The following is a 27,794-nucleotide window of genomic DNA, read 5'->3' on the forward strand; positions in this document are numbered from 1 at the left end:
TAATATTAGATCCATGCTGTCTCATATGTGAATATCTTAAGCCATAACCAGCCATGTTATGTCTTGCCAAGACTGCCTGTCATTAAAAATTGTGTGGCCAAAAAAAGGCATGTGACCAAAAACCCCCACAGAACAGTCATCACTGTAAAAAAAACTATAATTATCTTATAATAATCTTATTGTTTTTATAAGTATTATATTTAGGAGTTTAAATTTAGTACATTAAATGTCCCACATTAAAATAAGAATTGAAAGATAGAAAGACATTTAAATAAAATAAACAGATCAACAGATTAAGACAAAAAGTGCAGAAGTGGTGGTGATAGTTTCGCTATCTGTAAAGGTAAATAAACGTAGAATAACTAGTCCCACAGGATGTCTACATGAGTCTGCAATGAATATTTACTGTCAACCCTTAACATGAAAACAATAGAGAACTTTAGTTGTTTTTCTATAGGGGGGTTTATTATTAACCAGTGGGTATCTTCAATAAGATGATGCTAGTCTTTAAGTTGTGTTTGTGTGTGTGTGTGAGTGCTTTTTTTCTTCTTCTTTTTTTTTTTGCCAAGACAGCATAATTTACAAACATGCCAGTGTCAACAACCCTCAAGACCACTTATCAGTGCACAGTTAAAAGGTGAGTGGTTAGAACCACTCCCTCCCCTCACACACCCCCTCTTCTCATAGGCTGCTCTACTCGAAGCAGGTTGTCAGTCCAACTACTTTTTTACATGCCAGAGTACTGGACATGGTATCACATTCGCTCCAAAATTAACTAAATATTTTGCAGGAGTCTCCACCATTTTATTGTCTATTTAGGCATTAGGTGTTTTACATAACATATTCCATCACATATTTATGCTGATTCCTTTTCTGATTTTTCAGTGGCTGATCAACAAGCATGTGTTTTCTTATTATGTAATATTTCTTCATTTTGAAGAACTGAAGGTTTGGTGATTATTACCTATGTAACTGAATAACTACATGTGCTGCATTCAGCTGTCAATAATTCGCTGAAATTTTAAATAGCCAAATAGACATTATTTCAAAAGTTTACAACTTATATGGCTCATTGACACCCAAGTGGTTATTATATAAATATTTTAATGTCACCTGTTTAGGTATTTAAAAAAAAAAACACTGATATCAGCCACAACCTTTAGATTATAATACAATAAAATATAAAAGAATGATAAATCGCAATTATATCCACAATACGTTTTAAATGCAAATACTAAAAAAACTAAATAAAAATATATTCAATAAATACAATTATTGACTGTGTGAATTTTTCCGTGTTTAAACGTTTATATTATTGTATCACGATAAGCATGATGTTATGCAGGTTTTTTACAGTTTTGTTTGTGGATGGGCCGATTGCGTGACGTCATGGACGACACCCCCGTCCAGCCCCTATGACGTGGTCAGGGTACTTCTCAGGTTCGTCGTTTAAATTAATTAATTAATAATAAATTTATAATGAATATTATAATTAATTTAATAATTAATAATTTAATTAAGTATTAATATTAATAGAATTAGTAGATTTATTAGTATTAATGGCTCTTTGAAATGGCGCAGAAAGATACGTTGTTACATCTCTTCGCAGGGGGGTGAGTGTAAATGATTTCTTTAAAAAAAAAAATCCATATGAAAACGAGGATGACGGTTGCTGGATGGTCGAAAGCGACTTTAAGCGGACTGCAATGGCTTTTACTGAATGTCACACTCATATCAAAAGAGAAAGACCACAATACTGTTTTTAATATCTCTTCTGTGATATTTCGATGACGAGTTTAAATGAAGACAGCTCTTGTTAGCTTTTAGCTAGCGGTGAAACTAGCCAGAGGAGCAGCATCCAGTCACGCGACCAACGTGTTTTTGATTATATTTAAATACGTGAGCAGGTTAGTGCTCAAGTCACATCAATATAATATATAATAATAATAATTGTACTAACTGTTGTAAAATGATGCCTGAATGGTTGAAACTTTATTTCGGTCTAGGCTGTCAAAGACACAGTGATGCGTTACGTAATTGTGTCATCATACACGAGACGAGAACATCTCTCGCGAGCTCTTCATGTGCTGCTATTAAAATATGAAATATGTACATGTGCCCGGGGAGTGTAGATTTAGGAAATAAAGAATTAAATGATCGTTATTGCAGAGCTATTTTGCTTTAGCAACCTTTGAATAATCAAATAGAAGCGCCCTACTTTAACGTTACATGAAAACATCCAAGGTGAAGGTCATTCCGCTATTAATTTCGTCCTACAACAAACTCGTATTTAATATCAGTACTCATCTGCTACTCCTGTACGACTGATATTGATTTATTGTTATTTTGTCCTTCTGTATGTGTCACACTTTCTCAATAGCATGAGAACGTGTGAGAATCGTCTGTTTTGTGCGCATTTAAATGCGTTGCATTTGCGCAGGCTGTTCAATGTCACTTGCTCTTGTTAAAATGTGGCTGTGGAAGTGCTTGGCTCTTTCAAGGACAGAGAGATTCATACCCATGTCAAGCATGTATGTATATTAGAGCCATGAATGTAGTGAACGTGTGACTGCTATTTAAAAGGACAATTCAAGTGCACGTGTTTGCTGGATCTCCAAAAGTATCCAGCTGCAGAACCACAGCTGCAGGGAAACACGTGTTACACATTTATTTATATATATTTTTAAAAATAAAAAAGCTGTCTAGTTGTAGCCTATATCATTGAACAAACCACGTATATGATGCCACTTATAATCTCTGTTATTTAGCCTAACTGTAGAATAAGTTAATAATTTAAGTGCCTGTTAAAGATTTAACAAAATTGAGCTCAATTACACATTAATTCAGGAGACTTGTTTTGAAGGGCACAGGCATCTGTGTGTTTGTTTTATGCAAACAGCTATACCACGTTATGAGCATTATGTAATCATGCCCCAAGCTTTGTTTGTCTGCTACAAAACGGTCTGCTACCTTGGTGTTCTGCGAGCTGGATCACTTTATGAGAAGGCAAGCTGTGCAGAGGAGACTTGCATCAATGCTGGGCTTAACTCTTTTGTTGAGGACGTCTGCCCTTGAAACTGAATGTGCTTCTCAGACAGATTTGTGGTTAATCTGTCTCTTACTTTCTGTCCTGAGGTCAGAGGCATTGTGCTCTTCACATGCCCTGTACTTCTTCTGCACATCCCGTGACCTGTGTCAACATGTTGCGACTTCTCCGAAACACAATCTGTGATGAAAATGTACTCACTAGTCTCACTAGAAATAAACAAGCTACACGTTAGGGGCTGGATTCACGAAAATCTTCTTAAGACATTTTTGGGGAATACAAAATATTTGTATCTTTTTTTCTTAAGTTAGAAAATAAGAAGAAATTGGCAGTTAAGAATTTTATTCTTGAGAATGTTTCGTGAATCCGGCCCCAGGTTATTAAGTACAATTGCTGTGCACATTTTTTTGTTTTTGTTTATGAAATGGCCTTGCAGGTTGGACTGGATTTTTTCCCCTGCTTTGTTGGTTGGCTTCTTCTTTCATTTCTCATCATTTGTTGACTTGGTCAGGCTCATCTGAGTTTTCTTTGTTTTAGAGCCAGGGTAATATATATCACACATGGTTCATACAAGGTGCTTGAAGTACTTGAATTTGACTTTTTTTCAATTTAATCCTAGGAAACCCTTGAAAACAGCCATATTTATAAAAAGGTACTTGAAAAGTGCTTGAATTATTGAAAAACAATATATTGTGAAATTGGTGTTTAATTTTATTGATAAAACCATCTTTTGGCGCAATTTAAGAATACCGTTCTGATATAGATATAGAGCCATTTCGAATGGCTATGAATGTGATATTTCTCTTATAAATATCCAAGTATGATACAGCTTTCATTCTTCAGGTCAATCATATATTCATGAGAAGAAGAAAAAATCAGTTTGAATAAGGAAATGGATATCTTTGTCTTTAGTATCCTTTTTAATGACTAAAGTTACCAAAATCATTGCATGTGCTTCACTTTATTTGTACCATTTTGTTTTATTGGTTTATTTAGTTACCTTTTTTTTTAATCTAAAGGTAATAAAGATATTGTTTGATTTGTGAGATCTCTGATTGTAGTCCTTGAAAACCAAAAAAGTAGTGCTTAAAGTGCTTTTAAAGTCCTGGAATTTCCTTTTACAGTACCTGTAGGAACCATGATCACAGTGCAGAGCTCCAGTTGTTTAACTTTGTAATGTGAATCACGATCAATGCCACATGCGTCACATTGTGTCATTTTGATTAAGTTCAGTTTGTTTTCCTTGACCTCACTTTTATACTCTTGACTCTTACAACAGCCCGAAAGGTTGTCCGCAAGTGCTGCTGACGCGCGCACACACGTATTTGCATCTAAAGTTTAGTTTGAACTGGATTTGTTGCCTCAAACAGCAAGTGTAACTGCAGGTTTTATAACATTTTGTAATTTCAGAAGTTGATTTTGTCTCTGTATCTAATCTGGAGGCCCCTCAACCATTTTTGGTCCACAACCCAACCCAATTTTTATTTTCCCAAATTCTTTTGAACTTCCATTATTTAAACATTTTTATTATATATTATAGATGTACAATCTAAATAAATATACAGTACCGTTCAAAAGGTTGGAGTGGGTACAGTTTTTGAAAGTAGTCTCTTATGCTCACTACGGCTGCATTTGTTTAATCAAAATGAAAGAATTAAAAATTACTATTTAAAGAAGTTTTCTATTTGAATATATTTTAAAATGTACTTTTTCCCTGTGATTTCAAAGCTGAATTTTCAGCATAATTACTCCAGTCTTCAGTGTCACGTGATCCTTCAGAAATCATTCTAATATGCTGATTTGGTGATCAAGAAAACATTTCTTCTCATCTATATTAAGAACAATTGTGCTGCATAATTTTGTGGAAACCATGATTTATTTATTTTTTTATATTTCTCTGCGAAGATTCCTTGATGAGTAGAAAGTTAAAAAGAAAATGTATTTGAAATAGAAATCTTTTGTATCATTATAAGTGAAGAAAAAAAATCTTACTTTTATATAGAACCAGCACTCACAGTTGTTTTGCTTTATTTACAGATGTGGTGGAACTGTAGGTGCCATCATGACCTGTCCCCTGGAGGTGTTAAAAACCAGACTACAGTCATCTGGCCTCACCCTCAGACCTATTTTCCAGGTCCATTTAGGCACATTCAACGGTGCTGGTGTCATTAGACCGGGACCTGTCACCCCTGGCTTGCTACAGGTGTTACGGTAAGAAAGTACAAACAATATGACATCGTCATCCACCCGAACATGAATGTGCCTGAGAGTAGATCCGGATCCTCTGTGGGGTGCATTTAGCACTGGATTTGATCTTCTACATGAAAGCAGATTAAAGCAACTCATATCCTGCTGTTAGCTGCTACTGTTGATGATGATGAGGGGGTGTTTAACTGCCAGTTGCTGACGGCCTTATGTAAAGGCAGAAGAGCTGATAAGTGTTCTCTGTGAATGTCTATTTTGGGTAGTCAGGCAAAGCATGGCTCTCAGGAACCAGCACTCACATGATGCCGCCTTGCTGTGCTCGAATTACTACACGCAAACATGTCCCTGACTAAGTGTCTCTGAGGAATGTATGGGTCTACGTGACTCCAATATGTAGTGACATTTCAATTTACTTGAACAGGTTCAATATCTACCTTGGGAAAAATGACACCATGTCTGTCCTTTTATTCTTCACGAGGAAGCATTTGCCTTGTGAATCATTCTTCATTGTTTTCAGTCAAGTGATGTAGTGAAGTAAATATACAATGTTTTTCCCTGTAGGAAGTGATGTATTATCAACCTGTGATGAGAAACAGCACTTCAGGAAAGCAATTTAGCAATAAATGTGATTCACTACTGTCTACATTCAGTATTTAGCTACTAAGGAGTGTTTGGTGTCATATGGGTGGATCATAAAGGAAATTAATTTGGGCAAAAAAGGTGTCACTAGTTTTAGAGCAGTGTTCAAAACAAGCTGTGAAACTGGATTGTAAACTGATCTTGTGTAACTGGATTGTAAACTGATCTTGTGTAATCTGACTGGAATAATAATAATAATAATAATGAGTGTTGTTATTTGTCTACATTTAATCTCTCTACACTCATCAGGTCAATTCTAGAAAAAGAGGGACCAAAATCTCTCTTCAGAGGATTGGGTCCAAATCTGGTTGGTGTTGCACCCTCAAGGTAATGGTTCAATTCATCAAGATTAAGAATTTAGTGTCATGGTTAAATTTTATCAAAGTTAACCTGTAGAGTGGATTTCTTTCCCAGTCAGCCTCAGAGGTCATTTAAATATAAACGTCTTCTGTTTCCTGGTACGAGACTGTCCAGTAGTAAAATGAACATGTGAAACGCAATGGATTAGTGACATGAATATTGACAAGTCATAAAATAATAACGATACAGTTTATGACCAAGTGCAGACTTTTTGTTGGATACTATCTAGTATTAATTTTTATTTATTTTTTTTTACAAAAACAGATATTTTTGAACAAGGAAAAGAAGTTGGTAAAAGAAAAAGTAATTAAATCCTTGTTGTTTTATTCGTAAGCTAGTTTAAAAAGTGACTAATTTCTTAAATTATATTATTAGTATTCTGAGAATTTTATTTTTTATTATATCTTCATAACAGTAACCATACCTTTGCTTTTTTCCATTTTAATTTTGAATTAGGAAAAGTTGGTGTTAAGAGCTTTATTATAATAATAATAATATAATAAATTATTTAAAATATAATGGTATAAGAATTTCTTCATAACAATAACCATACCTTTCCTTGTAGCTTTCACTTTGAATTAGGAAAAGGTTGTGTTAAGATAAGATAAAGTGACACAATTCACAGTAGTAGTATTAATAATAATTATAATTTATTATTATTGAGAATTTTTCTCAGGAACAATAGCCATACTTTTCCCATTCGAGCCCACTTAATTAGATTCAAATCACTATTACTTCTAAGCAGGCTAGAAATATTTTGTTCACGCTTGTATACTGCTGTTATTGTTTAGTCATCGTGTCCCACAGTCATCATGGCAGTAGATCTGGGTGCTTATTCAGCTCTTTGTGCGGTCTGTTCCAGACATTCAGCAAAGAGAATGGACTGCACTTTCAGGAACTCTCACTGCAAGCTGTTTGGCTAGATAAAACATTGGCAGCCTTTCAGTGCGAATTTCCCTCCTTCATATTAAAAGGAAATTTGCAGTGTCATGCATGGCGAGAGGAAGCAGGGGGCGTTGAGTTCAACAGAATAAAGTGGTGATGTACTATTTCTGTTCTTCCTCAGGGCAATCTATTTTGCTGCTTATTCAAAGTCAAAAGAGACTTTCAATGGTATCTTTGTGCCGAACAGTGGAGTTGTCCACATGTCCTCAGCAGGCTTTGCAGGTGAGGCCTTAAGGTTTTTAAGGAACATTTATGCAATATTGCCCATAGCGTTTCACAGAACTTGAGAGGGAAATTTATGCAACCGTTTGATGCTTACAAAGAAAAGTTAATGTTTGGATCCCTAATTGCCTTGTTTTCCTTTTAGCATTCATCACAAACTCCCTGATGAATCCCATCTGGATGGTCAAAACAAGAATGCAGCTTGAGAGGAAGTATGTTAATGCTGTAGTTTTACTCTCTACAGGGAACTTGCATGAGGGCATGACACATTATCTGTATTAGATCCTTGAGTTGTGGCCCATTTGCATGTGAGATGTAATGTATCCCCAGATACTGTGAGGATAATGAGTTTTTAGGATTGGATGTACAACCCATTAGCACAGTCTTGATGATAAGCATGTGATCCAATCTGCTACAGTACAAATATCCACCTTGACGCACAAGTCGAGGCTTAGCAGGCATGTTCTATATTTGTGCTATAAAGAGTGCCGGCAGTCGGCTGCTAGGGTCAGATGGGAGAATTATATCAGGTGGTGCACTGAAAATAGTCTGCCATTTAATTCTCCCTTCCACCCTACACGCAAACCACATTATGCAATGCAAAAAAAAGTTACAAGTGAACGTTATGAAGTCTTTGACCTTGATTTTTAGTATTCATGCTGGATCAATGCCTAAACTAGGTTTAAAATCAGAACTGTTACCTTAGAGTTAATCATGTTAAATTCTAGAATCCGTTTCTTCCTGATCACCTGACCGTCTGTCTCTTTGTCCTCCAGGGCACGTGGGGAGAAGAAAATGAACGCATTACAATGTGCACGGTATGTGCACAAGACAGAGGGTATACGAGGTTTTTACCGGGGCCTGACGGCGTCATACGCCGGCATCTCGGAGACAATGATCTGCTTCCTCATTTATGAGACGTTGAAGAAGTACCTAGCGCAGAGTCGATTCACCACTCCTGCCACCGACACAGAAAAAGGGGCTTCAGATTTCCTGGGCCTGATGTTTGCTGCTGCATTTGCCAAGGGTTGTGCCTCCTGCATAGCTTATCCACATGGTAGGTTGTTATTACCTATCAGCCAGTCTATGTCTAAATATATACATAGATTGCTTCCTCTGTAGCTGTGGTTCCCAAACTAAACAACCACTAAACAAGTATGCGAGGTGACTGGGAACATAAGTGACGTACATTTTAGACACAGTATTGTCAATATTGTTTGCTACGAATGTTAATATTTTTCAACAAAATAATAGTTCCAATGAAAGCAAAGTCTCCAAGCAACACACTGCAGTGTTTTGTTAGTGAATGAATCTGCAGCCTTGAAGGAATCAGTAGAGTTAATGATTCAATGACCCATTCATAAATACAGCCACTTGCTTTGTTACTGAATGAATGAATGACTCGATGACTCACTCATTAAAACAGTGACTTTACACCACCTACTGGTGGTTTTAGTTTGATATTTCAAAGTATCACTTCGTTTTTTCCATAATTTCATATTTCTCTGAACTTTTTCATTTAAAACATTATCTCATAACATTATTTGTGTGTGTGTGTGTGTGTGTGTGTGTGTGTAGCACCACAGTTTCCACAAAAATATTAAGCAACACAACTGTAATATTGAAGACTGTAGTATTGATGCTGAAAATTCAGCTTTGCCATCACAGGAGTGAATAAAACTTTACAATATATATTGTATGCATACATATATACACACAGTATACAATTTAAAATTGATGTATTTTTGATCAAATAAACGCAGTCTTGGTGAGCACAAGAGACTTCCTTTTTTATATTTAAAAAAAACACATTTATAGAAAATATGTGTGTGTGTGTGTATATATATATATATATATATATATATATATATATATATATATATATAAAAAATAACATTTTCAGGAAAACTGATTTCTCATTACTGTAATGAAACGAATTTGCTAAAACTTTTACCTCTCCTTCGCACTTTTAATGACCATCCTTTCCTGGTGTTTCTTCCAGAGGTCATTCGGACGAGACTCCGAGAAGAAGGAAGCAAATACAAGTACTTCTTTCAGACGGCGCGCCTTGTGGCGGTGGAAGAGGGCTACCCTGCTTTTTACAGAGGACTCATTCCACAGCTTATCAGACAGATCCCCAACACAGCCATAGTGCTGTCCACATATGAGCTCATTGTCCATCTGCTGGGTGAACCCTCCAAATGAACCTGCACACAACAAGCACACAAAAAATACTTTTGACCTGCAGCTAACGTGAACCGAATGGAATCCATCGTGGATGGGGATTTTCTTTTGAATTACCCAAAGACTTTAAACAACTTTTTTATTTTTAAGTTGAATGCTTGTTATCGGAACTGTTTTGCTTGTTTGTGTGTTATGTAAGTGGCGCATATTGCATAGCTCTTTGTGTATACTGTATCAGTGTACAGAAAAGGTCATCTGAATATACAAATAGTGCTTTAAGTTAACTAAATTATTCTTATTATAAGTAGCAGTGTTTTGTTGCAGTCCATTGAATTCTTTGGATCTAGGATATGGTACATGTCCAAGGGTTTTGGAGTTACTCATTGGTGGATCCGGTTTTTATGTTCTTTGAAGGAATGGAAATGATACTGAAATGAGGGCATAGAATAACGTTTAAGGAGCCGACATGCTCACGTTGCAATATTTTTGTAATGCTTTCCTGCTTCGTGACACCTGGTAGCATTCTGGAGTTTGACCAATTAATTCCATTCACCTATTTGCTAGAAATGTTTAATCTGTTTACTGTACAATAGGTTGTTCAACTTTTACAGAGAAGGAGGGCCTTGATGCATATGCTACTACTGTTGGTTTAATTAAATTATGAGATTATTAAATTGTTTTATTTTTTGTTTTTGTTGGAAATGCATAGTTGAAATGAGTCACATAAATAAATGCACCTTCTTAAAGTCTGTTGGGAAGAGTTTATGAGTGTTAGCAAGAATTTGAAAATGACAGCGAGTCAATCCCAGCTGTTTACTTAAAGCAACATGAGGTTACAAAACAAGCACATGATCTTTGAGCCTACTAGTAGTAGGTGTCTTATCTATTGTGCCACAATGCTGTACACAAAGTGAGAGGCGCTTATGAACCATTTGGAATTTGGAAGAGAATGATCAAGTCATGTCAACATTCGTGCTTTTAAGCATGTAATCATATATTAAATACGACTGAACTTATGATTACTGATACGATACTAAAATTTAGACCAAACTTTTAAGGTGACTGAAAAATGAGAATACACTGTTTAAAAGTTTTTAATATGTTGTAATGTCTCTGCAAAGCTTATAAATGGCTTTTACATACGTTGCCTCAAGAGGGCAGTTTTATACCATATAATATTTCTGCTTAAATTCACTTTCTTGAACAGGCAAAACGACTGGCCCATTTTATGCACCGCATATAGCAGCAATGACAAACTCCAAAGAAGGAAACGGGTCGAATATAGATAAAGCTAATGGCTTAATGTTAATGAAAAATGCTGCATATTTAAAAGCATACACATTTTTTTTTTTTTTTTATAAACAATGTGAAATAGTAAAAAAATTAGTTACTGTTAAATATGCAGCTAATAACAAACAATGTATGTTATTGCATCATTTAATTATTTATAGTTCAATATTTATCATTTTATATATTAAAATAACTAAGTTTTACATTATTATTTTTATTTTGTTTAGAATGTTTGCACAAAGTCCAACTTTTATTTTGACACGCACTCATGACCTGGATATGACCATGTTGTAGATTGATGCGCGCTTCTGTTGCCGCATGAGCTTAGCTACTCCAGCGTGTGGTTTCTCCTGAATAACACTACTATTAATATCTCGTTTTGCAATGGAGGCCTTTAACCAAATATTACTACAATACCCGCCATTTGTAGTTGGTGGTGTCGGAGCGACGGCGATTGCTGCAGGAGGAGCGCTGATCTATAAAATTGCAACCAGGTATTGTAACGTTAACCCTGCCCATAATATGTCGCTGGGCCTCGTTTAACACATAAGTTAGCTAGAGCTATGAACTACAGTGCACTTTATCGATTGCTTTTTACGATTCACTACAATTAACATGCACAGCAGCAGTATTTGCAAAAAGCGCGTGCTCGCGCGCAGCCATTGAGTGGCGCGCGCTATACAAACTAGCGTTAGAGATTTCGTTATCGTGCTTAAAACAGATCAAAATTCACCGTTATATTAGTAGTTTCCACCAAAAATGTCATAAGTGCTGCGGTTATTGTTACTTCTGTAAAATAACGATAAATTAATGTTCGAGCGCCTTCCGAATCTTTATGAAGTCTCATTTAAATGAATTTTCTGATTGCACTGTTGGTTAGTACCAAGTTACTGATAGTGATACCTATTTCTGAGTTATTGTTACTTTGGTGGAAAACTAATTACAATGGTTTGAGCAACTTAGAAAAGACTCATTGCTATCAAACTGTCAGAAATGATGAAGCAAATCCCAACTGTAATGAGCTTTTTGTTTGTAATACACAAATGCTCTGCTCTTATATTCAATGAATGAATCATATTTTAGACTATACCAAGGTATTCATTTACACTTTTTAATTATCTATGGAGTAGTAAGATATGTAAAGCTTCCACTGAATTCTTATTCATTCAAATTTCTGCCATTTCATTCCAAAAATATGCCATTGACTTGATGTTGATGATGTCATCATCACCACAGGGTGAGTTTGTCAATTTAATCAGGCCCTTATCAGCCCTAAAATGAGTCAATGAATCATCAATTAAAATGAATCAAACAATAGTCATCATGCTACTGTTAGATATTCAGTCTCAGGTCCTTTGACACACACTGATTGTGCTGTTTGAAAAAGAAAGAAAAATCCCAGTTTTGCGTTAGATTCAAAGTTCAGGTATTACATTAGTTTCCAATGACTATCTTACCTGTCCCATGAAAATGGATGCAACCAAAAACACTGGACTGCTGGACTACTGTCAACAGGACATAAGCTGAATGATACAATTGACTGTTTTATTTTTTTAAAATGTTTAAATCTCAGGAGAAGTGTGATTCATTAGACGAATGCACTCTAAAAATACTGTAGTTTGATTGGATACACAGCTTTTGATGTCAGCAAATAAAAATATATGGAAGCATTTTATTTACTTGCCTTTGCAGTTAGCGTTTTTACCCCCGCTCTCTGCAGAACAGACAGGTCATGTTAGTGGAATTAGTTTTTTTTTTCGTTATTAATAAGGCATAGTAACTTGTAGCAGTTCTTCTAAATATGACCCTTTTTTATTTTACAGGAAGAAGCCAAGTCATGTCCAAGTGAATTGTTGGTTCTGCAATCAGGACACAATTGTTCCCTATGGGAACAGAAACTGCTGGGATTGTCCATATTGCGACCAGTATAATGGCTTTCAGGAGGTATTGGCATTATGTTATGAGATTTATGAAAGACATGATTTTTTTAATATATATATTACATGTATATATTTAATAACTGTTGAGGATACTTTAAAATTTAATTTATTGTGATGTCAAAGCTGAGTTGTCAGGAGCCATTACTCCAGTTTTCAGTGATCCGTCAGAAATCTGCTGATTTGATTCTAAAGAAACATTTCTTATTATTATCATCAATCAGTGTTAAAACCAGTTGTGCTGCTTAATGTTTTTGTGGAAAGTAATAAAAAAAATTCCAGTATTATTTGATGAAAAGAAAGTTTTTATTTGAAATCTTAATAGAAATCTTTTGACACATTATAACTGTCACATTTGAACAATTTAATGCATTCTTGCTAAATAAAAGTATAGGGGTGGGTGAAATACCAGTAGTCACAATAAAACAGGTAGAGATTTTGTCGTTATCATGGTTATGCTCACATTGCCTTGCTCTAACGTCCAAAAGCTTATCGTTTGAATGTGTTTATAAGCCTTGAAGTTTAAAAACAAGAGATTTTAATCCGTTCAAGAGCAATAAGCAGCAAAACAAATTTCAATATATGAGAGATGGTTTCTGAGCAGACACATTTATAACGTGCGCACATAAAGCCGCTGCTCATACGGTCCGCGAGAACTGAACTGAGTTCTTTTCGGCGCCTTATTGGGCTTGAACGGTCCAAAACACACACTTTGTGTCAAAATCTGTCTTTTTCAGCATTGTTTTCATCCACATAAAATTCAATATGGTGTCTATCCTTAGTGTCAAGCAAGTGAGTCTTTGTTTTGCGCTTCTTTTTTGATCTGTAGAACGGGGACTACAACAAACCCATTCCTGCTCAATACATGGAACATCTCAACCATGGTGTTTCCGCCGGTGTCCCTGAGTCACCGAAGTCTCTGCACTGGGTCAATTGCCAGATGCTTCTGTGCAAGAAGTGTAACAACAACCAGACACTGAAGATTAAGCAACTGGCCTCGTTCATCCCCAGGGATGATGTAGGTTTATTATTGACTCATTTGATTTCTTCATGTCAAGACAACCAAGGGTTAAAGCTCGTTGCTTAATTAAATGAGCTTTTTATCTAATATCTAATATTCTTATCTCATCTAAACATTTTTTGTGTACTTTAAAGTCATATTTTTTTTAAGGAACACTCCACCGTTTTTTTAAATAGGGCTTATTCACCTTCTTTCCCACATTTAGATAGGTGGGCAAATGCATTTTTGTCTCAGTGCATGCATTGTTTTAGTTTGACAGGGTCGGCGCTAGCTTAGCTTAGCACAATGAATGGAATCCTTTGTTGCCAGCTAGCATGTCCTGAATAAAAGTGATAAAAAAAAAAAAAAAACCCCTACCTAATTACTTCTTGTGGCCTGCGTATTCACAACAAGTACAAATAGCGATGCAGATTAACACTAGGCGATTTCCTAGGCAGATATTGACTTATATATTAAGGACTATATTAGGGGGAAGCACAGGCGAAGCACTGCTACTTGGGTGTGATATCTCTGCGCCCAAGTAGCAGTGCTTCGCCTGTGCTTCCCCCTAATATAGTCCCAAGTCAAAATCTGCATAGGAAATCGCCTAGTGTTAATCTGCATCGCTATTTGTGAATACGCAGGCCACAAGAATATTTTTTTATATCACTTTTACTCAGGACATGCTAGCTGGCAACAAAGGATTCCATTCATTATGCTAAGCTAAGCTAGCGCCAACCCTGTCAAACTAAAACAATGCATGCACTGAGACAAAAATGCATTTGCCCACCTATCTAAATGTAGGAAAGAAGGTGAATAAGCCCTATTTCAAAAAACGGTGGAGGGTTCCTTTAAGCTGGAATAAGCATCTTCAATTGTTTTCATGTGGTATTATGTTTAAAGTCTGTTTTTATAATGTGAAAAGCTTCAGCTCAAACAAGTAACATGCATGCAACCAGTAAAATTGAATCCCATATGTCCACCATAATGGCAGGAAAACTATGATGAGGAGATCGAAGTATATAAGCACCACCTCGAGCAGACCTACAAGTTGTGCCGGCCGTGCCAGACGGCAGTGGAGTATTACATCAAACACCAGAACCGACAGCTGCGGGCTCTGCTCTTCAACCACCAGCTCAGACGCAGTCGGGATGCTGATAAAGCCTTTATTAAGGTGCTGATCTCTATATATTTACATGGTTTCAAATCAAGCCACAGGACTTGACATGAAAAATACAGGAAGATTTCTTTTTTTTACTCCTCTCTGAAGTGTATCTTCGAGAATACTAGGAGCTTGATTAGGTGCCAGGAGCCTGACATGGAAAAATGCGCTGAATTTAGATGTTGCCTAGATAAAACTGTAAAACCTGGTTTGCATTTGTAGCATGTATCAAGTTTGATTAATGATCAGTCTGTTTCTAGTTTTTTCTTACACTGATAAATGTGTGGAAGTGATTGCCAGAGATAAGGAAAGACCTGTTCTCTCTTGCTTCTTTTGTGTCCTGCTTATTTTTTTGTTACGGCTACTGTTGATACACATTTCGTCTTTAATCAGGTGTGGCATGCAAGTACCAAGTGCTATTCCCATATCAAGTTATTTTTTTCTCTCTTTTGTCCAGAACACTTACTCCTTCAGCACGCCGGCCTGGTTGATCTTGCTCAGAATCCTTGCGTTTCTCACCTGTGCCTTCCTTGTAGCTGTGGCTTTGTCTGGATCTGGAGATGTGGCCCCCTCTGTCACGCAGACCTTAAGCGGAGTCGCCCCGCCTAAACCTGCACTCCAAAACGACAGTGAAAACAAGACTGATGAGGGCAAAAAGATGTGGGACGATCTGGTGGGTCTTCTTCCGGAAGAGGCCGTGGAGAAAGCTCGACTCATCTGGCAGTCCGGAAGTGACCATCAGATGGCCGTGGCCTCTATTGGTCTCCTAACTTGCATCACAGGGGTCTTAATGGCAGGACCTGTCAGGTGAATCAAGTAAAAATATACATATTTGTTTTTTTATTAAACATTTTATATATGTATGAATGTAAAATGTATTATTAAATGTTATTTATGACTTTAGCTACCTACAATTCTTAGCTAAATACTGTGTGTGTCTGATTGCGATATGATTAATCGTGCAGCACTAATATATATATATATATACATATATATGCAAAATGCTGCGATTTTATATGAAATAAACAAATTAGGGCTGTTAACGCAATTAACGCAGCATCTGTTAATTTTTGTCATCCTTTGGCTAGTGTTACATGATCCCGCTCTTATTCATGCAAATGCTTTTAAACCATTCATGCGCCACAAGGCCAAAAAAGAGCGCGCTACCTGTGAATGTCCTGACTTACATAAAGACTCGCGCTAGTATCGTGCGTGCGCACAAGTCAAGACAGAATACAGTTCTCTTTCGCGCTTGAACGAACAATAACACACACAATTATGCCAAAATGTCTTTTTGTCGAGTATCTTAATAACATTAGAGCAGTCTTATGATGAACGTAAAGAGTTGTGACTCGTGAGAGAATGAGGCGCGTGTGAGATCCGCGTCTCTGTCAGCAGCGGCTGGTCTTAAAGGAACAGTACAGAGTAGTAGCCACTAATTATCTCTGAAAATCAAAGAACAAAGGGAACAGAGAAAAACACTCACTGTTCTTGACTAAAGAACTTTTGTAACTTTAATAAGGATTAGTCTATATATAATTTATAATTAATGCAGCACAGACTGTTTATTAAATTTATGTATGGTAAATATGAAATGTGAGGGTTTATTTTTTTTATGGGTTAATGTGAGGATTGTTTGAAGTTCACTTAAATTAAAAGTTGTTATATTTTTTGAAGCCTGATAAATGTTTTTTTTGTTTAAATTGATAGCTTTCAATTGTAATGACGGAATCACTGTAATGTTAGATGGCTATGATTAATGTTTAAAATGTTGTGTGTGTGTCATTTTTATTCAGACATCAATGGCGTATTGATCAATATAGGTGTTATCAATCGTTTAGTAGTTGTTGCTAGTTTGAGTTGAGAAATAGGCTACACATTTCAGCATTATCACTCATCTGTGTGTGCATTTTCCTTGAGAACCAAGCAAGTTGACTCATGAAACCATTTGTTTATTATATCACAATCAATAATCGCAATATGACATTTTCCCCAAATCGTGCAGCCCTAATATATATGCAGTACACACACACATGTATACATATAATTATAATTATTTTAATTTTTTTAAAGGTTGAGGAGGATCGACGCTGTGGCATCTGTGCTTTGGCTCCTCGTCATATGTTTTTACCTGGCCGAGTGTTACCTCAAGACGGACATCCCTGACTGGTTGGAAACTGTCAAGTTTGGCATCACTTCTGTGTGTTGTCTGGTGGGCTTCGCTGCCGCTGTGGCAACGCACAAATCCACGAGTCAAAGAAGAGCCAGAGGTCACAGGTCAGAATCTGAGCAGTGACACTAAGCTAAGATATTTTATGGGACACTTTTGGGACATATAAACAAGGGTTTGATTTATCTCAGATTGTCCTTCCAACTGTCTTCAGTTTATACTAAAAAAACGAATACACTCAGTATAAACCTTCTTATCCTTTGAGACACTTGCTAAATAGGCCTTCAAAACTCTACTGATAGATAAAAGAAAATCTAGTCTGTGTGTTTAATTCTTGCTGTAGATGACCTTGCTCAAAGTACTAGAAAATGAGTTTATTGCCTTTTTTGTAGTCTAGTGCATGACTTGACCCTAATCTGACAAAGGCAGAACATCACAATTCAGACATTTTGCATTTGGTTTGAAATAACAGCTAAGGTTTCGGGTAGCTGGAAATGATACAGACTAGTTCTATGAGTGAATGTGTTTTTTTTATGCATCTTTCTGTGTATAATGCTGTTATTGCATTATTCACCAAGAAATTGAAATGGTGCTTGGGGAATTGGGAATTTTTTCCACCACATCTATACTGGGTACTAACCCCTGATCAATTGTAGCATGGAAGTGGCTTAACATTTATGAATCATCATTACATCATCTACAACTTAAAATGCCTTGCTGTGATATCAAACTAAAACAAAGATATGGTATTATGCCAATACTGCTCAAATCTCATATTTGCAATCTCATAACAAATGCGATATTAGCAGAATTAAGTTGCTAACATACAAACACGTTATACTTCTGTTATACTTTAACTCAAGTGCTTTCAGTTTTGATGTTAGGTTACAGCAGGACACATTTGAGAAGAGTCTATGTCAAATATTTGTGCCTTGAGCCTCTCTTTGCGTAGATTCTACATTAACCTGAATTTCAAGTCATAAAGTCTTGTCTCCACCACCAGTTTGTAATCATTACATCAATACAGAATTTTATGCACTAGTTTATTTTTAAAGACACAAAATTGGCTAACCAGGTACTTTGCATAGCACTATGTTTATTATATTGTGAACATTATTACGCTATACTGTAAAATGTAAAGAATGCACTACATTTTATTACATGCCATTTAGTTTGAATACCACTAACCACACTAAAACTCAGTAACTTGTAGCCATCTCTTTTAAGTGTCTCTAACAAAAAGAGACTTTTACAAACAAAGCTTTATAGGGATTGTACTTTCTTGTAATTTTCTCTTTAAGTATTGTATTTTTGCTGTATTCTAGAAACGTGTGACATCATGTGACAGTGCGACCATAGATTGAATGTTTTTTGTAGATTTTCATCTCTGTATTTCCCAAGTAAACTGTATGCATGTGGCATATGCTGTGAAGTTTGTTTTTGCTGTGATCGAAGTACTTACTAATGTGACTTAGACCTTTACCGTCCGCAACTTTTCTGTTATTTAAATCAAGTCTGTTTTCAAGTGTACCTTGAGCTAATTTCCATTAGACGTGAATCAACTCGTACAAATCTTGTGGTACTTGTCCACTTCCAACATACTGTAACGTTCTCGACATGCTTGTAAGACAAGCTTTAATATTTATCATTTTGTGTTACCAAAAGGTGACATGTGCCAATGCAAAGCTCCATTAAAGGGATAGTTCACCCAGAAATAAAAAGTGTCATCATTTACTTGGAACTTGAGGGTGAGTAAATGGTGACAGAATTTAAATTTTTGGGGCGAACTATCCCTTTAACTAGGTAACGTTTATGATGAAGTGATATGTTTGTGGCACATTTCTTATTTGCATATTTGACTGTAGACATCTGTATTCTTGAATATTTAGTTTGCTGTATCCTCATTATCATAGTTTTGCTTGCCAAAGGCTGATGGTTGGTAATAATAGTGTGTATTTCGACTTGACATTGATACAAGTATCTCAAAACCATGTATAACATTTATTTAGCACAGCAGCACATTGTATTTTTGAGAGTATACTGAATCCTTCATTGACTACCTATTTTATTACCTGACAGTTTAGATTGTCCGGTAGTATGATGTCCGTCTCAAATTTCATGTGATTTAAAATGTGAGTAAATAAGTTAAATTTAACACTGAGGATTTATTGTGGTAGGACCTGTCAAGGTGAAATCACAGATCTGTGCATGTTGTATCAGAAGGCGCATAGTGATGACAGAGATAGATTGGATATGGCCAATTTTATATTGGTATCCTGTCAAATCCAGTAACTCTCAATCTGTTGTGGCCTCTGACCACTACAAATCTAAACTGAATCTGATGTGTTTGGAACTTTTTGATTCTTCATTGTTCGCAGGCTCTTAGTTGTCTGATTTTGAGGAACGTCCAACTGAAATGTGTTTTTGGCATTGCTGTGCGGTTTCTGGTATGTCATCAACACCTGATTAGTGGTTTCTTGTGATTTTTGACCTAGACCCCAAAGATATAATGTGAAATGAAAAACTGCATTGTTAAATAGTGTGAAACTGTTTGCGTCCAGACACTTAAGCTCAGATTTTTTTGTAATGTTTTGGAGTATTGTGCTTTGATTAAAGCAGCATGTTGGAGCAATCGCTGTATTATAATTGAGTTGTATTGCATTTTTTATACTTGTATTAATTAACCCTATTACGAAGTGAAATAAAACACTTATAAACACACTTGAACTGTGTTTGACATTTCTTCAAAACTATTTCGATTTTAGATTAACTTGAAGATTGTTTGAGGTGGAAGCTGCTTTTATAAATCAGTAAATCATAACCAAGAAATCTGTGTGACAGCGTCAAATGTCTGAATTGAGCATGTGAAGATGGACTGAGACATTACTGATGTATGTTTTCATATGTTTTGCAGATATGCTAGCTTAAATTGCATGTTTTGTTTATATTTACTTTTATTATTTGCATTGAAATCTTTACTTCACTGAAATGGGAGCCATGATAAGATTATTATTTATACAGCATCTGCATACATTTTCATATTTTCTGTATCTTCAGGCTTTTCAATTCTGTGGAAATCTATTTTCTGCAGTTACATTCTTTAAGTGAAACAGAGTACAGTCTTCCACCATAATAGTAACTGAAGACTTAATTACTTTATAAAACTCAGTGATGGAGCAATTCTGCTGTCTGTTGCAGGTATCTGTCTGGCAGTTCTCCTGAGCCACACTACAGTAATCACTGTCCCCTGCTGTCTGCACCTGTGTCTGGATCCTCTACCTTCATCCCAATGCCTCCCCCCAACCTGTCACAGCTGCTCATCCGCCAACAAAGCCACAGAACGCGCAAAGCCTCTCCCTCCTCGCTGCCTGGGCGGCTGAACAGGGCCCTCTCTCTGGGAACTATCCCCTCCCTCGCACGAGCAGGTGAGTTAAACATACGATAAATGCTAATTGTCACTTTTTTACTTATTGTTACAACATAAAAATTATGTTAATGTCATATGTATGTATTTTTATTATTCTTTAGCATTCATATATATTTTTAAATATACACACGCACACACACACACACACACACACACACACACACACACACACACACACACACACACACACACACACACACACACACACACACACACACACACACACTTACTTACTTACTTACTTACTTACTTACTTACTTACTTACTTATTTACTTATTTATTTATTTATTTATTTATTTATTTATTTATTTATTTATTTATTTATTTGGGCTGTCCATAGATAAAACATTTAAATCATGATTAATCACACCCTTTTTATGCACACCCATGAAAACAAAAAACTTTTTTTTTAAATTCAGAATTCAGTGTATAGTATGTGTACAGTGCAACAGCTTTTTGTTTACTTGTTTACTTTTTAGACGAGTCAAGTTGCAATACCGAACAGAACAACATGGATATGCGAGAAAAAAAAAAACCTTAACCAACCACCTTGACTTGATTGCATATCTAGCTACTACAGTAAATGTATCCAATTCAGAATTACTAAACGCATGACAAATCAAAACATTGTTTCCACACACATTCAGGATAATGTACTGTAATGTGTCTGTGCACAAATACAATGTGTGATCAGTGCATCGGGAGTACATACACAGTTTACTGTACGACTCCTGTACGTCACCGCAACCATCTTTACCTTTAATTACAATCCGCATCCATCAAAACTTTACTAGCGAGACACTGGTTTGCTTTATCCAGCCGAGAAACGTAGTTTGCATGTCATCTCGCCATACAGCGGTTGGATGATTTGATGTTCTGTTCAGTCTGTATTTTCCAAAGCACGATGCGTGAGGGCTCGTTCTCTTCAGAAACAATCAGAATATGAATATGACAGAGCTTGTGTTTTAAAGTGAAACACACTGAAATTATTCATTTACTGAAAACGCAATGTGAGTCTCTATTCTCTCTGCCATCTTTGATGTAATCAGCATATATATAAAAAAAAATTATAGTATTTTATTTATTTTTTATTAGCCATGCATATAGCGCCCTTTGCTGATATAAATATTCAAATTAAATAAAAATTACATAAGGAAAAATGAACTTTCTGTATATACTATGAAAATGGGAGTTCTCTCCATTTAATGTAGAACAGTTTTGTTTGTGAAGATGAATTGTGCTGGTAGTAAGAGGCCCCAGGTGCTGTTTTGTGGAACTAGTGCAGAGGTGCATGATGGGAAAGATGTGGGTCACTGACTGACTGAATACATGGTAAAAGGAACTCTGCTCACTCTTCACCCCAGACGGTGCCGCACCTAGCTGGGGAATTTTGCCAACTGCCAAAGAAAATTAAAGTGCGATTGAGAAATAAGTCTGTACGGTGTCTCCGGCTACCTGCATGTTACTGGGATTTTCCCATCACAGATGGGTTTCGAGTTACAGGAAGTGACTTCTTTACATTGTTTTATTAACAGCTGGTCTGTTTAATCTAGTAGTTATGCCATTACATTTAAAAGAATAGTGAACCTATAAATGAAATGCCATTATTTACTCACCGTCATTTGGTTTTAAAACTGTATGCTGTTATTTTTTCTGGTGAAGACTCTATGCAATGACAGTTCATATACTGACCACAGGTTATTAAGCTCCGAGTTGTGTGAGGAACATTATTCACTGATAATGCCCTCTATATGATACAGAACAATATGAACTATTATTGTAAGGAAAAAACTTCTTTAAAAATGCACATTTTTCTGAAAATAAAACAGCCGGTTTGTAGTGAAATTAGTAAATAATAACAGAAATGTTTGGATGAAGAATAATTATTTTTTTTGCCGCCTGTTTGATTATGTATTTAATAAAATTACTGAATTGATTCATAACCTTTGCATAACCTAACAAAATTTTATGCATGTATATCAAAAGGGATTGCAGAGACAACAGCTTGGTTTACCATAGCTTTTAGCTTTGACCTATCGGTAAACGGGACTTTGTAATACACACAGGCTTTCAAAGCCTGGGATCAGGATGATGGCGGGAGTGGTGTTTAAATGACTGTTGTGAGACGGTAGAAGAATCATGGTTTGTTTCATGTGTGGATCTTCAGACGAGACCAGATGAGATGGCAAACGTCAGCCTCCTGTAATCAGATGCAGCGGCTCGGCAGGTGTGATTAAAAAAGGGCCAGAGCTTGATCTTTATGCTCGGGATTTAATCACACACACTTGTCTGAGAAATATGATTGCATCATATAGAGGTGGGAACTGAAATTGAATCTGTTCATTTATCAACAGCTAACAAAAGTATGTTTAATTCTTAAGAAATATCAGAGTCTAGTGAGATGTCACACAGCTCGTTTTAACAGAATCATTAGCGTATCACTCATCTCCCCGTCACATTTCTACAGGAGTTCTTGGAAAGGCTCTTGTGTGAGCAGGGCCTTTACCTGCTCCATCATGCAGCTTCACTCATCTGCTCTGTAATGTTCAGTGGTGGTGGAGCTCTTCTCTATGGCTGCAGCTGTGTTGGCTCCACATATGGAGACATTCCTGGAATGACAGTATAGGAGAGCGTTAAATGACCTTACTTTACCGTTCGATGCTTGTGTTGTATCATGAAAAATTGCTTGGAATTTCTGTCAGCCTTTTTTGTGGGACGGCCAGTCGGCCACCTTGCTTTGACATTGAGAAAGTATCCATGGAAAGAATGGTAGAAAAAAACTGCACTTGTACTACTTTAAAAAAACAACAACAAAAAAACTTTCATTTAGCAAGAATGCATTTGATAGATCAAAGTTACAGTAAAGACATTTGTAATGTTACAAAAGATTTCAATTTCAAATAAATGCTGTTCTTTTGAAATTTCAATTCATTAAAGAATCCTGAAAAAAGTACTATTTTCTAAAAAAAATTAAGCAGCACAACTGTTTACAACACTCATAATAAATAAGAAGAAAAATCGTACCGACCCCAGTGTTAATGTATGCAATTGTTTTGTACAATAACGATTATTGGTTCACACTATATATTTAATTGTACATGCTTTGTTTTTACATTTACATTACCCTTTCCAACAGCTAATGCTCACTTAAACTTTAAAAAAAGGTTTAATTAACACTTAATTGCAATCTTTAACAAATCAGTTTTTCATAATTTATATTACATTATAGTTTTGTAATGCCTAAATCAACCTCTAGCATGTAGAATTGATTTTAGTTTTTAGTGTTATTTATAAGTGTTATTTATATAGTTAATAGATTTTAGTTATTTTAAATGTATTTTTTTTTAAATACAGTATTGAATTATAATATCTGCCTTTTGTCAGTTATCAGCAATAACATGCAAATAATCAATGGCTTATCAGTATAGGACAGAATTTGACTTAATCCATAACAGTAACTGAACACTGTTTTTTCAGGTTGTATATTATACCAATGTGTGTGTATGTGTGTATATATATATATTAGGGGTGTGCAAAGCAGCCGGTATTTGTATCTGTATTTGTATTTGTTGAGAGAGGAAAAGTATTTGTATTTGTATTTGTATTCGAGTAAATTTCAAAATAGGTGTAAAAATCCATTTTTTTGCGTTACACTTCTAATTTACGTTATAGTGTAAGTATTCTTTAATTATATATCAATTATAATAATTATGGATATGCAATATTGGTTGATGTTTTTCCATAAATCCAGCAATGAACATGTAACAAGGAACGTCATTGAAAAGAAAATAACATAACAGCCATTACCTACGTTAATGTTACTCTGTCAACAGCATATTGTCTAAATTACCAAGCTAACAGAGCTACTAGTGTTGTCACGGTGCCAAAATTTCAGTATTCGGTACCAATACCTGTGAACATCCACGGTTCTCGGTAACAATTTCGGTAAAGCTTAATTTAGATTAAATTTACATATATTAAAGTTTATATCACGGTTACAAAGATGGAAACTGTAGTATTAAAAACACTACATTAATATTACATTTGTTAGATAACAATAGATAAAATGACCTAACAATAAACAATAGTTAGGCTATATACTGTCGCAATTATTCTCCTTGGGGTTCATTTAAAAATACATTTTTAAAATCAAAAGTTAACATTATTTATGTTAACATTATTTAATGCACAATGAATGAAGTGAACAAACATGACCAATCAAGTGTTTGTATTAAATAACATTCACAAACATTAATGTTGTAAAAATATATTGTTCACTCAATGTGTTGATGTTAGATGCGCATTAAGTAATGTTAATGAATGGTATCTTATTGTAGTGTTACCAAACAGGAGATAAAACATGTTTTATTTGACTTGACTGTACTTATATTTAATCCAAAACTGCATTCATATTTAATTTTAAAAGAGCTTTTTAAACCTGCTAAGAGTTATCCAGCCAAGAATAAGCCTAGAACTGCTTTTCTGACGGACTGATATTAATGACAAAATGACGGCTTTTTTATTTCATTTCTCATCTCCATAAATATATCTAAAGCTAATGCAAGGGCTAGAAATCAATTAATTCTTTGCTGATACTTCGTAATCATGAAGAGCGCAGTTCGCACGCTTTCTCCTTTCCACAAGCGCTTGCCCTCCCGTGGCGTCTGTCGTTGCTATGCAGCGCGCTTGCCGCGCGCCTACATTTGAAATCTGCACGCGCAAAAAACGCGCTATGTGAACTACCCCTTATGACAACGTGACATTAGCCTAATCCAAAATATTTCAGCCACCACATCAGCAGCACCGCCGGTCGCCATGTCTCATGAGGAAACGTAGCTTTTTGATATAAAGTTTTTCTTGTTCCCGAATACAAATATTTTTAAAAGTATTTGTTCGAAATAAGTATTCGTAAAAAACACATTATTTGTGCTTTCCGAATACCGTATTCGGGTTCGGCTCCACCCCTAATATATATATATATATATATATACAAATATATATACACACATATATACATACACATATACTTATTTGGCAAATTTTATATATATGTAAAATCTTGTTTTGCTTGTTTTACTTGTAGATTCGGGTTTCCTGTTTAGTGGGAGTAGACCATCTTTACAGTGTAAAGACTCGCCACCTTCAGGTAACTCAAAAGAAGTGAAGCAATGGTTTCATACATCTTTCTGACTTAAAATCAGATAAATCAGATGTGATAAATTCATTTATAATTTAATCTTTTCAATAGACTACTACTCTTTAAAATCTGGAAGCCGACCTGCCTCTCCTGGACCGTCTCCAACCCCCTCCGTGGCAGGCTCCGTCACTTCCACCTCCAGCTCCGCCAGGCAGCGCCGGCCGCTCATCAGCCCAGCCAGACTCAACATCAGTGGGCAAAAGCTGCAGCTCTTTTCCTCTCCTCTGGAGCCTTTCAGTTTGGCCTCACCACCTCCCTGTCTGTCAGAGCAAAGCCACATGCACAGCAGAGGATTCTTGCCTGATGTTCCTCACTTCCATTCACAGAATCATGGTATTGGACACATTTGGATATATATTTTTAAATCTAGATTAAAGTCCTTAATGTAGAAAGAGAGATTCAGTGTGTTTCTGTTGACCATTTGAGCTGATAGATATTATACAGTGGCACTTAAAGTCACCATGAAAAAAATAAAATAAAAATTATTAACATTTATGTTTTTGAAAAGTGTTAAAAAAAAATCTACTTTTTTTTTTCTTTCTTAAGTGTCTGAATGTTTTTTTGGAGCCACTGTATGCGAACCTGTTATTGCTGTTATTAAGGAACATTCTTCAGTCTATTTTTTTTAATACAAGTATTACTTAAAAATGATATTAATAGAACTTTATAACAACTGAAGTAATTATTTTAAAACCTCATATAATTCGTTTGTTGGCTTTGTGGGTAAACCTTTGTTTATATGTTCTGTTCTTAAAATTCTTGAACTTTTGATATTGATATAGATATGATTTTGTTGGGGATTCAGGTTCAGTGATCGATGAGGGCAGTGTGTTTGAGCATGTGGAGAAGCGAATGGACAGCTCCTCTTCATCTTCAAACTGCCATGTAGACACGACCACAGGAAATGAAACCGAGAGCAAGCCTGGATGGAAGGGTAAGAATAGGAATTTTGTCAATAGCAGTGTTTAAACTAATTTGGTTACTCTGTTCTGCATAGTCATTTATTGTTTTTTTTGTGTTTTTCCACAGTTTTTTTGGGCCTGACGCTTTGGCCTGGTCTACTGTTTGCCAGCCTGACCATTAACCTAACCTTCATAAGCATCTATCTCTATTACAATTGGAGATGAGACTATAGGTCAGACCTCAGGAGTTTAGTGTCTAACTGAGATGTACACTGGTCTTTGTCACCTGTGTGCTCAGTAAATCTGGGTTTTTTTACAGGAAATGCGTGGATAACGTTTCTCTTGGGTGACAACTACAACTTTATTATTGCTGCTCAACATTTGCAGAAAAACAAAAGGATTGTTTCCTGGCCCACATAAATGAGAAGACCGTATTCTCTAAACTTCTCTGTTAAATACACAACAGCTGAAATTCTACTTTATGCCGCAAAGTATGATGTGACCTTTGTAACAACATGTTTTTTGAGCATGTTCAATCATTTGTTTGTGTTTTTAAACACTGGATGTGTATCAGAATGAATGATTGTGCTGTTTCGTTTAACAGAATGATGTCTGTTGGGCATGTGACATCTTTATAAAAAATTCATTTGGCTTCTTTGCCATATTGCTGTACATTAACTGTTTCTGTTTATCCTATTTCCTCAAAGGATAATGCTGTCATGTCATAAAAATGATGTGATATTATAAGGTGCAATATGTTTGTGTTGATCTACTTGTCAACAATGTGACACTGAAATATTGTGTTTAGCAAATGTCTGTTACTGTGTCCATTGAGCCTCTGCCTCTGTTTTATGATTGACTCATAATGTCAAGGGAAATAGGATAACGTGGATAATTTGTACATAAGATAAAGGTGTGTCAATTTCCAGATTGAAATAAATCTCCCTTGTAATTGTCACATATTGGTGTGTCTTCTGTATTACTACGTTTTCAATGAAACGTTTAAATGCAAGCATTTTTTTCCCTCTCTCGAGTAAACACTGCTTGAGTAAACGCTTTCCTTGGCTTAAAGTTTCAGCATTCAGAAAATATGAACATGTATTTGTA

General features: G+C 35.7%; 2 protein-coding genes across 2 annotated transcripts; both read left to right on the forward strand.

The window, feature by feature from the left end:
* The first annotated feature begins 1,543 nt into the window (after positions 1-1,543).
* slc25a33 (solute carrier family 25 member 33) lies at positions 1,544-10,350 on the forward strand. The gene is made up of 7 exons (XM_082144927.1): positions 1,544-1,613; positions 5,084-5,257; positions 6,140-6,217; positions 7,317-7,417; positions 7,563-7,629; positions 8,194-8,474; positions 9,420-10,350. The coding sequence occupies exons 1-7, from the start codon at positions 1,573-1,575 to the stop codon at positions 9,620-9,622; spliced, it is 945 nt and encodes a 314-aa protein (XP_082001053.1). The 5' UTR covers positions 1,544-1,572; the 3' UTR covers positions 9,623-10,350.
* An 813-nt stretch (positions 10,351-11,163) lies between these two features.
* Positions 11,164-27,645, forward strand: tmem201 (transmembrane protein 201). Its single transcript, XM_082144898.1, has 11 exons — positions 11,164-11,385; positions 12,715-12,835; positions 13,658-13,846; positions 14,823-15,002; positions 15,448-15,797; positions 17,064-17,267; positions 20,359-20,585; positions 25,672-25,734; positions 25,837-26,118; positions 26,591-26,719; positions 26,815-27,645. Exons 1-11 carry the CDS (start codon positions 11,276-11,278, stop codon positions 26,910-26,912), a joined length of 1,953 nt encoding a protein of 650 aa, XP_082001024.1. The 5' UTR covers positions 11,164-11,275; the 3' UTR covers positions 26,913-27,645.
* The last annotated feature ends 149 nt before the right edge of the window (positions 27,646-27,794 follow it).

This window comes from Leuciscus leuciscus, assembly GCF_965113295.1.
Source record: "Leuciscus leuciscus genome assembly, chromosome: 18".
Lineage (NCBI taxonomy): Eukaryota > Metazoa > Chordata > Actinopteri > Cypriniformes > Leuciscidae > Leuciscus > Leuciscus leuciscus.

Coding starts and splice junctions, on each gene's coding strand:
- slc25a33 (XM_082144927.1), top strand. CDS start 1,573: ATGGCGCAGAAAGATACGTTGTTACATCTCTTCGCAGGGGG. Junction 6,218..7,316: donor GTTGGTGTTGCACCCTCAAG/GTAATGGTTCAA, acceptor GTTCTTCCTCAG/GGCAATCTATTTTGCTGCTT. Junction 7,630..8,193: donor AGAATGCAGCTTGAGAGGAA/GTATGTTAATGC, acceptor TTTGTCCTCCAG/GGCACGTGGGGAGAAGAAAA.
- tmem201 (XM_082144898.1), top strand. CDS start 11,276: ATGGAGGCCTTTAACCAAATATTACTACAATACCCGCCATTTGTAGTT. Junction 25,735..25,836: donor TAAAGACTCGCCACCTTCAG/GTAACTCAAAAG, acceptor TCTTTTCAATAG/ACTACTACTCTTTAAAATCT. Junction 26,720..26,814: donor GAGCAAGCCTGGATGGAAGG/GTAAGAATAGGA, acceptor GTTTTTCCACAG/TTTTTTTGGGCCTGACGCTT.